Below are 15819 nucleotides of genomic sequence, written 5' to 3' on the forward strand. Positions count from 1 at the left end.
ACAGTTGACAGAGCAGGACCTCACACCAAGGCACGTGTGTTTGGCACCTGCTGTAGAGACACTTTTCAGAGTAGCACCAGACACCTAGAAATGTGGGGGTGGGTTTAAATTTAAGTGTGGGGACACCTTACAGATGATGACACCTAGTGTTGCAGGCAAAGAGAAAACTTGGCTTCTTGATACAGTACAAATAAAGTCAAATTCCTCCCCCAGGCCTGTATTGATCAAGTCTCACATTTCTTGTTTTCTACCCTTATTCTCCAAAATATCTCAAGTCCACAACTTGAAGATACTTTTTCTGATCAACTTCATTAATAATATACTGACCCTGGGCTTCTCTTTGCCTAGTCACTGACTCATTTTCTCTAAGACAGCTATCTCCATGACAATGCAGCACATTCTCTGACCACTTCCCACAAGTTCAAGCACAATTGCACACCCCCACACATATATTACACACACACACACACACACACACACACACACACACACACACACTTCTTTATGACATCATCATCTTTAGCACTGCTCTACATATATTACTATTGAACAGGCATGGCTGGAAACCCCCCTGGAATCCTACATACTGCTAGGTGTCATGTCCTAATGGATCTAGACAGCTCCCAACAGCTGCCACTCAACATACACTGTTGTGTTCATAAGACACACTGCAGAGAATCCTGCTGCTTCTCCCACAGAGACTCATCCCACTATCAGGGGCTGCCCACACAACAGACCTTTCTAGCTACTGCCCTCTAGTCCTGCTCCCAAACCCACCCATGTACCACTGCCCTGCTGGACACTCCTACCCTTGACACTATAGCCTGAGACACACTGCTTGGTTTCAGGCTTTGCTGGACACCTGCCTGAGGCCTGGAGCCCCTACTGTGTATCACATCCTCAGGACTCCCCAGTCCTAACCCGGATATTGTGATGACAACAGGCCTCATCTGTTTCTCTTCCTGCACCCGTCCCGCTGCCGCAAAAGCACTGCTAATTTTCAGCCATGCTTACACCCAAGCACCTGTCTGGTAGTGTATGTTGTCAACAGAATGGTGTTATTTTGGGTCAGATGTCAATATATATGACTGAAATCTGCACAGAGTGGTAGTAAGAGCATGACAGCAAGAAACTTGATATGCCATTGATGGAGATGTTAGCAGAGCTTTTAAAATTGCAGTGTGCACTGGGCCAGTAGTGAATATACAGGATAAGGATGTGTATCAACATTGTAGGATACCTATCACGTCATGTGTGATGGAGCCTGGTGTTCAAGTGAACCTGACACACAGCACTTTATATGCACCGTGGTTTGGGAAGGGGTTAATGTCCAGCATGATGCAGTAACTAGCAGTAGAGCCTGAGACCCATCACATTGTATCGCATAGGAAGGAGTCCAGTAGAAGCTGATGCCTAAGCAGTGTAGGTGTGTCCTCAGCAGAAGAAGGGTGTCCCGCAATGCTAATTGCTATGTATTTTGGAAGACCTGACCGTGTTCCCAGAACGGTCTGATGGCTGTTGATTAATGTGGGGTATGATGTTAATCTGGACTTGGTACCTAGAGTGGATGTGTGGTCACAGGGGTGGTGGTATGTCCAGTGTGTTTGATAACTATATGTCAGAGGGGAGCAGTGGAAGAACGGGGTGTCAAGCTCTGCACAATCCCTACTGAGTATGTGTAAGTTTATGGCTGAGCTGGTGTCTGTCAAGGTCTGATCATTCCTTATGAAGTAGGTTGGCAGTGTGCGAAGTGATGTCTGAGCATGCTTGACACTTCAGAGTGTATGTGAGGCATTGAGGGATCCAGCAGAGCTGACACCTAGCAGTGCATGTGGGACAACTGCAGGGTGATGTGTGCATTTCAGGGCTTTCAGCTAGCCTTGTAGGAGTTGCCATGGAGTTTGTAATGCCCAGCAGGTCTGATATCCAACAGGGATATCTGGTTGATGGAATGTGGTATTCTGGGGACCCTGATACTATCATTGTAGATTTTGGTGGTTGGGTGTGATATTCAAGAGGGCCTGAAGCCTAGCAGTGTATGTGGAATTTCAGTGATATTAGGATGTCAAGTGGGGTCCAATGCTAGCAGAGTATTTGAGTACAGTGGCAAGAGAGTGTCCTGTATGGCCTGATAAGTAGCTGTTAATAAGGGATTACATGAGTGGCATTCTCGATCCTGATTTAGGAATACATGGGAGGTGTTTGTGAGCATTTGTTCAGTGAGGGCTGATACCTCGCAGTCAATGTGTGATTTGGTTGGAAGTATGCTTCACCCATACTTAGAAGTAAGTGTATTAGAAGCTGTGTGTGTGTGTGTGTGTGTGTGTGTGTGTGTGTGTGTGTGTGTGTGTGTGTCTGATGTAGAGATTGTTTTTCATGGTCTGACAGCTGGTGGTACAAGTGAGATGTCATGGCTGTAGTGTCCCATGCTGTATTTAACTAGTGTTGTCTGTCAGTACAGGAAGATTCCAGGAGTATTTGAACCAGGCAGTAACTGTGTGTCCTTGTCAGGAGATAAAGTGTCCAACAGGGCCTGATACCTTTCCCCATGTCTTAGTACACTGTGGTTGGAGGCATGTCTAGCATGGTCTAGAATCTAGCATTGTGTGTGGGACAGACGAAGAGAATTGAATATGTAGTCCTAATACCTAGAGAACTATGTGGTGAGCGTGGGTGAGGGGTGTCCTTCATGTCCTTATACTGACACTGTATGGAAGTTGTTAACAAGGGTAGGGGTATGTGTAGCACATATGAGTATCTAGGTGTCAGACCTGCTGCTTTCCCAGCTGACTGGACCATCCGTAAGTGCTGTTATCAGATCAGCTGGACAGCTCATCTCCATCCCACACAATGTGATAGGTTTCAGCCCTCCTCACACCACACAGCACACACTACACCTCCATGTCCTCATAGTCACACAACGTTCACTGTCAGGGATTTGTTGTCTGCTGGGGTGTGTCAGGGGCCAGGCTCTCTCTAGATGTCCAGGGGGAGTGTCTGCTCCAGTCATGCTCCAGATTCTGTATTTCATGTCTGGTGGCATCAGGGCTCCCGAGTCCACAGTTCATCTTCTCTGGGTTATTTCTGATCCTCCTTTTTTATAAGGCAGGAAATCATGTAGTCCTCTTCTATAAGTTTATGTGAACATTACAGTGTTTGGATTTGAGGTCAGTTGAAATGCTGTGTTCATTTTTTCAATGGGTTCTCTATTTTTAAATCTTTCTTCTGCAATCATTTGAGGACAAGCCATTCTCTCTGCCTTGATTTCCATGGGTGACTATTAGAAAATCAGCTATCAGGACCTCGCTGTGTCTGTTTCTGAGCTTTCTGTTCTGTTCCCAGTGTCCAGTCTCCATTACTTCCATGTAGCCCTTTGTGGATCTCTGAGGCTTGGTGGGAAGTCCTGGAAGAAGATCGGGGTCTGGAGGGATCTCTCCTGTCTTCTGCCATGTCTATATTTAGGTCCATTTGGTTGTTACTTCTTGTGTTTGAACATTAGACTGGGTTTTCCTGAGTGTATAGATGAGGTGCAAACATCTGTTACCTTTAGAATAACAACTGGAGGAACCTCTGAGCTCATATTGTTGAATTCCTCTCCTCCAGAAGTCAAAGCATTCTAAATTCCAATTTATAGAAACTATGTTGGATTTCTAATTATGTACTTTAGTATTTGTTTGTAAATTGTCTCTAGCTAATATCAGTGAGAGATGGGCCAACTGCATGACCTCAAGTTCTGCCTCTCCATGTAAGTGGAAGCCTGCAACAGATGGTCCATGGACACTGCCCTTCTCAGGAGATCCAATCCTGAATTCAGAAAAAGAAGCACATTTAATTTCCAAGGCTCTTCTGAGATATGTCTTGCCTGCTCAGGCAGATTTTCTTTGTTATCTGTGAGGACAGAGAGGCATAGGCGACTTTCTGAGCTGTCAAAATGCAAAGGGGTCTAAGTTGGGAAGGGATTCAACACTAAGTACCCACTGGGAGGCTTTCACAAGGGGACGCTCCTGTAGATTCCCCAGATCTTATTGGTAATTTGGGGTGGTTGTCTGTAGTTGGATGGTGGCAGAGAAACCATGTCACCATCCTCCATAGCATGTCTTCTTGTTGCTGTGTGGAGCCTTGGAGTTCCTCTGGAGCTCAGACAATGACATGCTAATCTGCTAGGAAGGAAAGGTTAGAGGTGCTCTTTTCCCTCAATGTCACTAATGCACAATGTGCACATACTCAGGAATTCTCAGGGTCCACGATTCAGGATATGACCAGGTACCTAAAAGAAAAAGCTCATGTTACACCATTGGTGAGGTTGTCAGAAAGATTCATTCTCTACCCTAGACCTGTGGCCTTTCATAACAGGAGGTTTATTTTTGGTGGAACTCAGGACCTAATGAGGCAGGAATCACGTCCCTTTCCTTCCTATGTGACCTTCCTCAGGGAGAACTCAGTGGGGTCTCCTTGGAAGCCCTGATTGTAGGGACTTGTGTGTCCTAGCCCCTCTGTTACTGTCCCATAAACAGGCTCTAAGATTGAGAAGGAAAGGCAGTTTCCACCAACATGTCTGTTTCTAGGCACTGTGCTTCCTGCACCCAGTTCACTGAACACTTGCCTACATGAGACAAGATGCACATATGGTGAAGATGAGCTTTGTCTCAGAACATATCCAACAGAACCTGCAGATCCGAGGAGAAAAGGATGGTCATCATGAGAGTTCTGGAGTTGACCTCTGAGATACAAGAGATGCAGTCTGTTACCACACTAGTGATCCTGTCTGTGTCAATGACCTGGGAGGAATGTAAACAGTCCCAACCAGCCAGGCTCTGTCCAAAAGAGCAAGCTACTGAGCATACTTAGATACACTTTTCTCCACCAGGAGGAGAGTATTACTGAGCAACTTTGGGGAAATGCATATAAATATCTTGGTACAAATAACATGTATTGTCTACAATTTTCCTGATGGTAGGCAGTGGGGGAAGGAGGGTATTGAGTGTGTGAGCCTCATCATAAGCTGACTTCTCTCACATAACAGTCCAAAGGCCTCCAGATGCTCCCTGCAGTGGCCAGCGATATAAGAAGTTCACATTATACTTACCTGGCCACTTGGGCATTAACTCTGGTTCTTAAGGGTCACGTTCTTAGATGCCACCCCAAGGGCTTAGAGTCCTTGTCCACATATGCTGTCTCCTGAGAGACTCCATGCCTGGCCACAGTACCCAAGACTCCCTTCCACAGGTCCCAGTTTCAGTTAAGTGCCTCAGGGTGAATCCTGCCTTTGTGGTCACTCACTGACCAACAGACAAGCCATGGTCTTGAGGATCAATCAGGCCATTGTCTCTTGGCTGGTTTCCCTTGCTAGGTCTTGTGAATCCCCATGCCCCAGTCTCTGGAACCCAATACAGACTAAGTCACTGGCCAGTGACAGAATGGATGTCACAACATACAGGTGTTGAGAAGATGTTCACCATCTTTGAATCAAAGTGCTCCTTCTCAATGCTGTTAGGTTCAGAGGGGAGAGATGTGCCACCTACACAGAGTTATCTCGGTGTCACTCTGTAGCCATGCCTTAGCTGTGTCTCCTCTCCTCTCCTCTCTCGTCCTCTGTAATACAAGCTAAGTGACCACCTACTCTTGGGATTGAGGCAGACCTAACTGGTCAGCCTCATTCTTCCTAACCTCTAAGCCAGAGTCATGTTTAGACCAGAAACCAACAACTAAGCATCTACTACAGGCTGTTATGTAGTGGTCTCAGTGATGCTTTCAGCCATGTGCTGCCCCCAGTTGAGCCTTGGCATTCACCCCCATCAGAGTGGCCATCCTTCACTGCATGGAGAGGTTGTCTGCCTGTCAGCTGAACCTGACAACAATTTAGACAATCAGCCCAGCAGGACAAGCAAGCAGACAGCCTAGCTGAAAGCCATAGCTCTGTGGCCAACAAGGCTGTCTAGGCCTGACCACTTACCCAGTGGGACCTGGGGACAAAGTAGTTTTAAGAGATTGGACCCCACCTCTGACCATTGTGCCCTAGGCTAGGTAAGGCTACTCACTTCCAAAGTGGAGCACAGTCCCAGCATTCCATCCAAAGTGGTACCCATTTCCCTCCAGCTTGCTGTCATTTTCTGTTAGGAGTCAAGTATGGTCCTGATAAAACTCCTTACAGTGAGGCACCTTCACCAACACATAAACTAGACCAGCATGCAGTGGGACTGTGTCTTTTCTGATGGCAGGACACAGGGATAAATGAGGCTGAAAATACAACAGCAGGGAAGGAGGGAGAGGAAGGAGAGGAAGGAGCTCTCTTAACCTCAGGTGGGGAAACATTTCACTAGGATCAGAAATCTGAAGGGTGGATAGATTAATGAGTACTGCTAGTTATTACCCTGCAGACTGGTCCACATGATCTGCACAGTCATGGGTAGATTATACCTGGAATTGGCTCATGTCCCCTTCAGACAAGGATGCTGTGAAACACCAGCCCTGGACCCTTGATAACTAAGGATTCCTGTAGGGAAACCTGTGGTAGCTGGCTTACCTCCTCCTGTGCTGGACACAGACCCTTTATGCTGGGGAAGTGAGCACACTGCCATCTGGACTTCCTACAGAGCTCCAACTTCTGCTGTCTCAGGCCACACCTGCAAGTCACCACCCCGTGTCTCCTGAGGTAGAGAGCTCATCACTTTAAAGTGAAAGGACATGTGGAAGGAACTTTAGGGGAACTTGAACTATGTGTCGCTTAAGCTAGACCTACTGTGCATCCCTCTCCCCGGGACTCCTCCCGCTCTCTCCTCCATCCTCTCCAATTCCTCCCTGAGCCAGTTCTTTCCTGCTGCCTCTGCAATCTCTGGGTCTCACCTTCTGCTCTCCATCTCCAACTCAATCATGTCACTTTATTTAGAAGCAGGTTTGTACTGTGGCACTGGTGATTTTGAGGTCAGAGTTTTAAATTTGCATGTCCACACAGTGAAACAAGTCAATGTGACAACTGCAAAGGACAGACGACAGTATCCAATACAACATTAGTGTAGTAGACACCTGAGACCTGGAACTGACCAGTGACTCCTCAATGAGCACTAACAAGTGAAGATGTGTGGACAGAGGGGTTTACAGTGTGACTCTGTCACACTCGGTCAGTGAAGCTTCCACGAGGAGATCTTTATGTCTTCCCTTTTTAATTTATCTTATTTCCCTTTTTATTCTCTTAAATTTTGTCTTATTGAGGCAGGTGTAGGAGTGGAGGGTGGGTGTGAAGTGATGGGGACATGAATGTGATCAAGATAATGATGTAAAAGACACATAGAACGAATATATAAATGAATAAATAACTCAGTAGAGTAAATAAATAGATGAAATAAATAAATGAATAGCATACAGGGCAAAGAGCACATACTTGCCCCCAAGAATAAATGAAATTTAGACAGTTTTCAGAAAACAGATACACGTGAGGATGACTGTGTTATGTGGGACAAGTTTGTCCCAAAAGACAAGGGTCACTGTTTTCTTTCATATGCAAAATCTTCAGGTCATCAGAGCCAGAACATGAACAACAGAACACTCAGGACATGGAATAGGACAGTGGTCTTCCTGGGATGGTTCACAATGTTCTTGGGAAGGGCTGGTCACCTCTACCATCACAGACTGTCTAGAGTGGGCTGCACAGAGTCCCAGTTGGTTTAGAATCCAGAAACCGAGCTCAGAGCAGTTTGTCATTCGTTGCAGGAAGGGCTTCCGTTCTACTCGGTGATTGCGGCTCCCATTTGAGCGCTAACGGCAGCGAGGCGGTCCCAGCAAGGGCCTCAGACCTCGGCTTTGGGTGAGAGAAAGTGGCCTGAACCAAGCAGACCGCTCGGAAGTCCACCGGAGGGAAAGCCCCCTGTGAACAGCTGGCCACCAAGGCAGCCAAGAACAGCGCGCCCTCTACTGGTGGGGCAAAGAAACCTCATCGCTACAGGCCCGGGACCGTGGCTCTAAGAGATATTTGTTGTTACCAGAAATCGACCCAGCTGCTCATCCGGAAGCTGCCTTTCCAGAGGTTGGTGAGGGAGATCGCCCGGGATTTTAAGACCGACTTGAGGTTTTAGAGTGCAGCCATTGGTGCCCTTCAGGAGGCCAGTGAAGCATACCTGGTGGGGTTGTTTGAAGATACCAATCTGTGTGCCATCCACGCCAAGAGAGTCACCATCATGCCCACAGACATCCAGTTGGCTCGCCAGATGGGGGTGGGGTGAGAGCTTAAGTCGAGGCGGTTTTTATGGCATTTTGTAGTAAATTCTGTAAAATACTTTGGTTTAATTTGTGACCTTTTATGGTAAGAAATTGTTTATAATATGTTGCATTTGTTCTTAAGTCATTCCATCTTTCACTCAGGATGAACGGGAAGAGTGACTGTTCACAGACCTCAGTGATGTGAGCACTGTGGCTCAGGAGTGACAAGTTGCTCATATGCAGAAGGGATGGGTGATACTACTTGCTTCTCATGATGCATGTTTCTGTATGTTAATGACTTGTTGGGTAGCTATTAAGGTACTAGAATTGATAAATGTGTACAGGGTCCTTTTGCAATAAAACTGGTTGTGACTTGATCCAAGTGTTTAACCATACATCACTGTGATAGAATTTGGGCTTTTTCAAAGGTTGAAGATAAAGGTTTAACCACAGTCTATCAGTTTCCTAAAAAAAGAGAAAAAAAAAAAGGAAGAAGAAAGTAGACCTGGCAGCTATAGACTACACTACGTGCATTTATAATAGCTATTTTATATATTGTAGTGTTGAACATTTTTAAATTAAATGTTTTACATTCACAAGTGGTGGGGAGTCTTGTCATTAAGGTGTGTGTAATTTAGTCCAGTTGGTATTTCCTGACTAGACTGCATTTGTTTAACAAAGTAGAAAAATGCTATGCATATTAAACCTTGCATGAGTCCTCATTCTACCACAGGTTAACTAACCCTCTACCCGATAACACACACACTAACGGGGATTTTATTTACAAGGGCTCTAGAGTACAGTAACAAGTTATTCACACCAGCATCACCTGTTACTGATCTAGATAGTGCAGCTTCTCATTGTGTTGTTTGGTCTTATACCTAGACTGAGTTTGGTTTTGTTTCTTTTTTAATCTTTAAGGGGAAAAGTACAAGGTTTGTTTTTTCCTGGTGGAGATTAAACATGGGGTAAAAGAGTACAGCTTCTGCTTATTGGAATAATAAGCTGCCAATAAAGATGGGTTAGGTTACACCTGGACACTGTCCTGGCAAAGTCCTTTTTATAGAGATGGCCTTCAAGTGGTTTTTAAAAGTATCCTATTGAAGTTTTTAGGTCAATTATGTATGTTGACTAAATTTACAAAAAAAAAAAAAAAAGAATACAGAAACCTGTAGCCCTGGGCTCTCCATTAGCCAGAGAACATGAACAAGGTTCAATGGCCTAAAACCAACCCAGAGTGGTTTTGACAAGTAACAAAAGTACCGTGGGACCCACAAGCAAGAGTAGCAAGAGTAGACAAGCAGACAAAATCTGGGTGTCAGATGAGCAGAACTGGAAGCTCCTATCTAGAATTTGTGGCTTCATGCACTGCCTCTGCCACAGGTGTCCTTAAAGTGACAGCCCTGCCTTCAACATCCCAAGACAGGCACTAGCTGTCTCAGTGACCCACCTTGAGTCCTCAGCTGTGATCTCATGGCTCAAATGGAAAGAACTCAATCAGACCAGGTAGCCAATCTGGACTCTCCTGATTGGTCAGGTTGAAGTCATGGGATTTGTGCCTGGACTGCAGGTGGGGATCCTGTGAAAAGGGGTTAGAGAGTAGCATTTGCATGCTCTGTGCCTGGTTTCCAAGGATGTATCAGCTGGGACATACCTCCTCCAGCCCACTGACTTGGGTCCCCAGAAGATTCATGACAATTCTTACCTCCAGGTATCTGTTCAGTGGTGGACATAGACTTCTATTCTGAAGGTTAGATTTGGACTTTGCTGCAGTTTGTAGTCCATCCTGGATGACAGTGCCTTCAGTTCAATCCCTGACCGTGTCAGGATGAAAGAAGCACAGAACTGTCTCCTTTCCCACAAATGTTTGGAGGAATTTACCATTGATGCTGTACATACAGTACTTGAAGCCAAGCATGGCAGTCCAACTCTGTAATTGCAGCACTCAGGAGGCAGAGAAAGGGGGTCAATCTCTGTGAGATTGAGAGCTGCATGTTCTACACAGACAGTGTCGGCATAGTCAGGGCTATATAATGAAATCCAGTCTCAAAAAAGGTAAAATATAAAATGATGATTCAGGAAATTTCCCTATCTCATTTCCAGAAATCAAGAGACTCCTCAACCATTTCTCAGCCTTGTCTTCACTGATATGCAGCAGAAACACAGTCTGACACCGGGTGATACCCACAAACTGAAAATTTCTCTCTCTCTCTCTGAACAACCTGACAAGGTCTTGTTCTGTGTACATGGGACCCACCAGATGGTCAGGGTTCTAAAAGTCAGTGACAGCACAAGCTGGCATCCTGCTGGGAAGATCTGGCCAAAGCCTTTAATACGCATCAGGGTTTGTTAACAGGCCAGAGTCAGATGGTCAGAATGAAGCTAGAGGCCAGATACAACAAGAAGATGGATCCTCCCTTGTCACACCTCTGCAGTCTCTCAGTATCCCATTGCCCTTCAGTTGAGAAAGTCAATGAGAACTTTCCCTGTGTGTCATGGATGCTGGCACATGCCACCTCATGGGATCCTTTTCACCACATCCAGAGCAGGCTTCCGAGACTCATCTTCTACCACAAACAGACACCTACTGTACTCAATCTTATCTTCAGGTGCGTTATTCACACAGATTAGGGCCCTGGATTCCCTGACAAGTTCATTTCCACTTGCTAACTCAGTGAGCTGCTCCCTACCTGGAAGGTGACCTGGAAAACAGATCAGACACTACACTCAACTATTGCTTCACACTGCATCAGTGGCTGTCATCAACAGATCAATGATGATCAAGGTTTGCTTGTAAGCCTGACCCCAAGGGTGAGCATTGGTCATGAAGAAGTCCCATGGCAGCTGGCCTGGCAAGGCCTACTTACCTTCCCACATTGGAGCAGAACAATGTTAATGTAAGGTCAAATGTCAGTTATAAATCCCTCCAAGAGATTGGAAAATGGTGCAAGATTCTTGGGTCAGGAGGTGGGAGACAGCAAGAGAATCCTGGATGAAGGAGGCTATGGAGACAAAGACATAGATGCCATCAGATCTGCCAAAGGCCTTGTCACCTGGAGCAGGAGAGGACTCCACTGAACCCTTTTCTCTTGCCACACCCTTCTTCAGTACCCCAGAATGGGAATCCCTTTACAAAGAAGCCTCATATGTCTCTACCTTCCATATGCCGGGAACCATCAGGGCCCTCCTCCTCATGACAGGCAATAGAGTGCCAGAGTTCACACCAGAGTTCACACTCAGCTCTATTTGAGTTATTTCTTCCTGGTCTCACTTCTTCAAGACCCCTGCCCCAGCAAAACATCCTTTTCTCCTGACTCATTCCAGGTAAGCTCCTCTGGAGAGACTCTACCTTCTCTACAGGTCCTCTCATTTCCTCTTCATCCTCTCCACCTCCTTTCCCCTGTTCCTCCCCTCATCTCCACTCTCCCATCTCCCACTGGTTTACAGTTCCTGCAGTTCTTCCGAAAGACAGTCAGAAAGCAGTTTGGAGGTGATGAAGTGATCAAAGAAGAGGGAAGCCTGAGACCTGTATGCCAGTCTGTCCTGTTGACAAGGCAGCCCTTTTAGATGTCATGGAACCCTGGTCCCACGGGAACCATGAGGGATGTAAACATTCATTGGGTCGATGCTACATGTGATTTCCTTAGGGATATTCAACAATAGTGTAGGGGCAGCTGTGAGTTGAAGGATGGGGAAGATGGTAGCTGAGACCTAATAACTGGAGGATGGATACTGGAACCTGTAGACCTAACACATCATCAAACAGGACACACATTTCCAGCCTGGATCCTTCCTGTTGCACTACACCACACCAAGACTGTAGTTCAAGTAGACCATTTCACTTTCCCCAAATAAAACCCGAAAGAATAAAGAAAGTGCCTCTCTTGGGGACTTTAACAAACAGGACTTACTCAGCACTGAGAAGGACAGGATCCACTGACCAATAGTGCTGCATCTTTCTCCTGCTATACCCACATCTGTAGGAAAGACACGATGCTATTTCCAAGACAGCATCCTACTTGTGTGCCTTGACACATGCTAGGAACCATCGGAGCAGGCCCTCTGCTCCTCATTGCTGGCTGCTCCTAGGTCCCTCCCACTCTGCACTTCAGGGAAGTTTGTTCCTTATGTAGACTGTGCGTGGCCAATGTCACAGGTCAACACACACATCTACTCATGTTATTTGGTTGACAGGAAGTTCCTCAGAACAGACTCTACTCCTTATTCTACACTACCTCTCATGTCCCCTATTCCTGTCTCAAAATTGTTTCCTAATTAGTCCCCTATATCTCCATTCGCCCACCTCCATTCTCCAGAGGACTTACACAGGTCTTGATGTTCTTTCCAAAAGGTAGTCACAGAATAAGTTGGAGGGTTAAAGTGACCAAGAAGAAGAGCAGCCGAGATTGGTATAAAACTCACTCCTGGTGGTAGAGGCTGCTGTTTTCCATGCAGTGTGCTTGTCCTACAAGCACAACCAAAGCTAGGAAGGTAGAGGGTCATGGGGTCCATGTGCCTTATGACCCTCTTTGTCTCACAACAGTTCTGAAGCTGGATGAGGTTAGAGATGCAAAGTGGCAGCTGAGACCCAATAGCTGGAGGATGACTGCAGGCAGGAGCCTGTTGCCCTGGGTTGGAGGGAGCTGGCACTCTGGAGATCACTTCTGGCTCACTTCTGTGGCAGTCACTCCTCGCCAGCACTGGAATTCTATTGGACCATTTCAGTTTCCGCACTTCAAAGCAGAAAAAACAAAACAAAACAAACACAATTATTAGTGACTTTGGCAGATAAAAGTTCTTTGCCATATTTCTCTTCCAGATTCCTCCATTCTGACCCTTGGCCCCTTTAGACAAACTCTCCTCCCTTCCTTCCCACACTGTGGTCCCCATGCTATGCTATCTGCTTTTGCCTCAGCCTTCCAGCAATTCACATGATCAGGAAGCTGTGAATTTGCCATCTAATGTGCCACATATCTGAAATTCTGGGCCCTCTGAGGGGGTACAACTTTTCATTTAAAAAGGATATTGAAATAGCATATTGAATATACAATAGGAATTCATCTGTGTGGCCCAACCTACTGTTCTCCATGTAGGTCTCCACTGTCCTCTCTTTTCCTTGAAGCCCCTGATGCAGGGGTTCAGGGCTCACCTTGGGGTGAGCAGCAGCAGCAGCACAGTGCTCTCAGTGCATGGGAAATTCGCTTCTTCACCAGTTTCCAGAACCTGAATGGCCTGGATCCAGATGTTGTGGATGCCACCTGGGGCTGGTCACTGGGAAAGTCTGGCTCCTGGGATGAATCTTCTTCAGAGAAGCCCAGATTCAGAAATCCTGTGAGTGTTGCATCCAGGACTGATTCAGGTGGGGATGAGAGATTGACAAGCAGATGGTCAACAGCATTCCTGTTGACTGCAATGTCCCCTGTAGCAGTGTTGATGACATCAGCCATAAGAGCATCTCTTTCTGGGACTATGTTATCTGAACAGGGCATCTCATCCGGGAAAGAGTATATGTGGGGCATGGTATAGCTTCTGCATACTTCGCCTCTTTCTTCCACACCCTCCTCCTTAAAGTGACTCTTCGCAGTTTGTGCACTGGTTGTAAATGCTGGATTACTGGCTCTCCTCATCAAGAGAAGAGATGGGCGAACAGGACCTGCAGGGCTGCTAGTTAGCCATGGTACCTCATCTTGATGATAGCTGTCCCCACAACTCAGTTTGTATTTTAGAATATTGCATGTGGCCATGACATTATTATTTTGTTGCCTGTGAGTTAGGGATGACACAATATCCTCACAGGTATAGCCGATGGTACACATAGTCTCCATGACCTGGGGCAGTATTTCTTTGGTGGCAGGAAGTACATGTTCTTGAATGGGGCCTAGCCATGGTTGTTCCACAAGCTGGCAGATTGTGATCTGGTACCAGGTGGGGACCATGAGTAGTCATGCAATGATAATGTGACAGGGTTTTGACAAGTGGTAGGGAACGGGACACATTGTGGTGGTGAAGAGACTGTGCATACCATCAAGGGTTTCTTCCATGTATGGAAAGTACCCTGTGACCAGGACATATAGGACAATACCCAAGCTCCATATATCACCTGCAAGTCCATCATAGGGTTTTCTGGCCAAGATCTCTGGGGCCCAATAGACCAACAAGCCACAGATCTCCTGCAACATCTGACCCTCTGTGATTTTAATTGCCATACCAAAATCACAAAGCTTTGCATCTCCTGCTGCATTGACTAGGATGTTTTCTAATTTGATATCACAGTGTATGTTGTGTCTTTGGTGGAGGAAGTGAACCGCTGACACCACCTGCCGGAAAATCACTCTAGCCTCCTCCTCCTTTAGACAGCCCAGTGCCCTGAGGCAGCTCTCCAGATCTTCTCCTACCACATACTCCATGTTCACATAAGTGGTTGCCAGTGTGTTAATCATGTGAAAAAATTGAACAGTGTTTCTGTGTTCTAAAGATTGAAGGATGTTCATTTCAGTGCTGATGTCAGCCACACTATTGGTGTTTTTCTCAAGGACTTTGACAGCCATTTGTGTATGTGTGGGAAGATGGCAGGCCAGCTTCACCTCCCCGAATGAACCACAACCTAGAGATATTAACATCCTGAAATCCTTTTCGAGAATGTCCTCTTCCATGTGGTTGTCCATGGTCTTCTGTTCAATTTCAACCACTTTATCTTGTGGGCAATGTCAGACCCACACAATGCTAAAAGAAAAAGATTAATGGAGTTTTAAGAAGGAAGACTATATCTTGGGATTCTATGACATGAAATCTGAGACATCCCAAACAATCTATTGATGGATGCTCTTCAAGGATATAAAAATACTAGAAGAACCCAACCCCAAAGCAGTGGGTGAGGAATCATGGTGGGTGAGGATCAGAGTTGGTATAAGTAAAGTTGGCATGCAAAGGAAAATCCTGAGATCCCTGAAAGAATGACCTGCTTCTTTTCAAGGATGTGCCACAATGCAAAATCCTCAACAAAGCTGATCATGAGAGATCAAATACAAATTACACTATAGAAAAGTTGATGTTGTAACTGATACAACTGCAGTCTAGAGGATCTCAGGGGATGATAAGTTTTTATGACCCAGGAAATTAGAAAATCTGAAAAATTTCCTAGACATGTGTGAATATTGAATTAAGATAAAATATAAACACTTAAATATGTTTGGACTGGCAACAAATGAAGCTCCCAACTAGGCAGAGGCCAGATCTCATGGATTCCTTGGGGCATTCAAAGCTTTGCAGAAGGAAGACCAGGGTTATAGGAATTACTTCAAGAAAGAGAAAGCAAAGGCACTCATCCAAACTCACCCCTGTGCAGTGTTAGCCTGATCCCACCACCAAGTAAGCTCAAGGAGTGGAGCAAGTGTGAGCTCCTTTCCTTGATGAATGTAGATGTAAAGATCATTCATGAGAGTCCGGGATACATCACCTCCATCATCCAACACACTAAAGAGCCCTTCTTTCATGGTCAGAATGGCAGAAGTAACATTTGTAACAAATGGAACAGCATCATAGCACATAAGGAGACTGTGGAAAGAACCCACACTCAGCAGAGTGACTAGAGAACTGTTGTGTTATAAGGAAAGTAGCCAAACTAGA

General features: G+C 45.9%; 1 protein-coding gene across 1 annotated transcript; it reads right to left on the reverse strand.

The window, feature by feature from the left end:
* Positions 1-10710: 10710 nt before the first annotated feature.
* On the reverse strand, positions 10711-14858 carry LOC118572589 (putative sperm motility kinase W). The gene is given in 2 exon segments (XM_036172314.1): positions 10711-10883; positions 13343-14858. Coding segments are annotated over 2 exon segments (1689 nt in total).
* Positions 14859-15819: the final 961 nt, after the last annotated feature.

Source organism: Onychomys torridus, chromosome 22, assembly GCF_903995425.1.
Source record: "Onychomys torridus chromosome 22, mOncTor1.1, whole genome shotgun sequence".
Classification (NCBI taxonomy): Eukaryota; Metazoa; Chordata; class Mammalia; order Rodentia; family Cricetidae; genus Onychomys; species Onychomys torridus.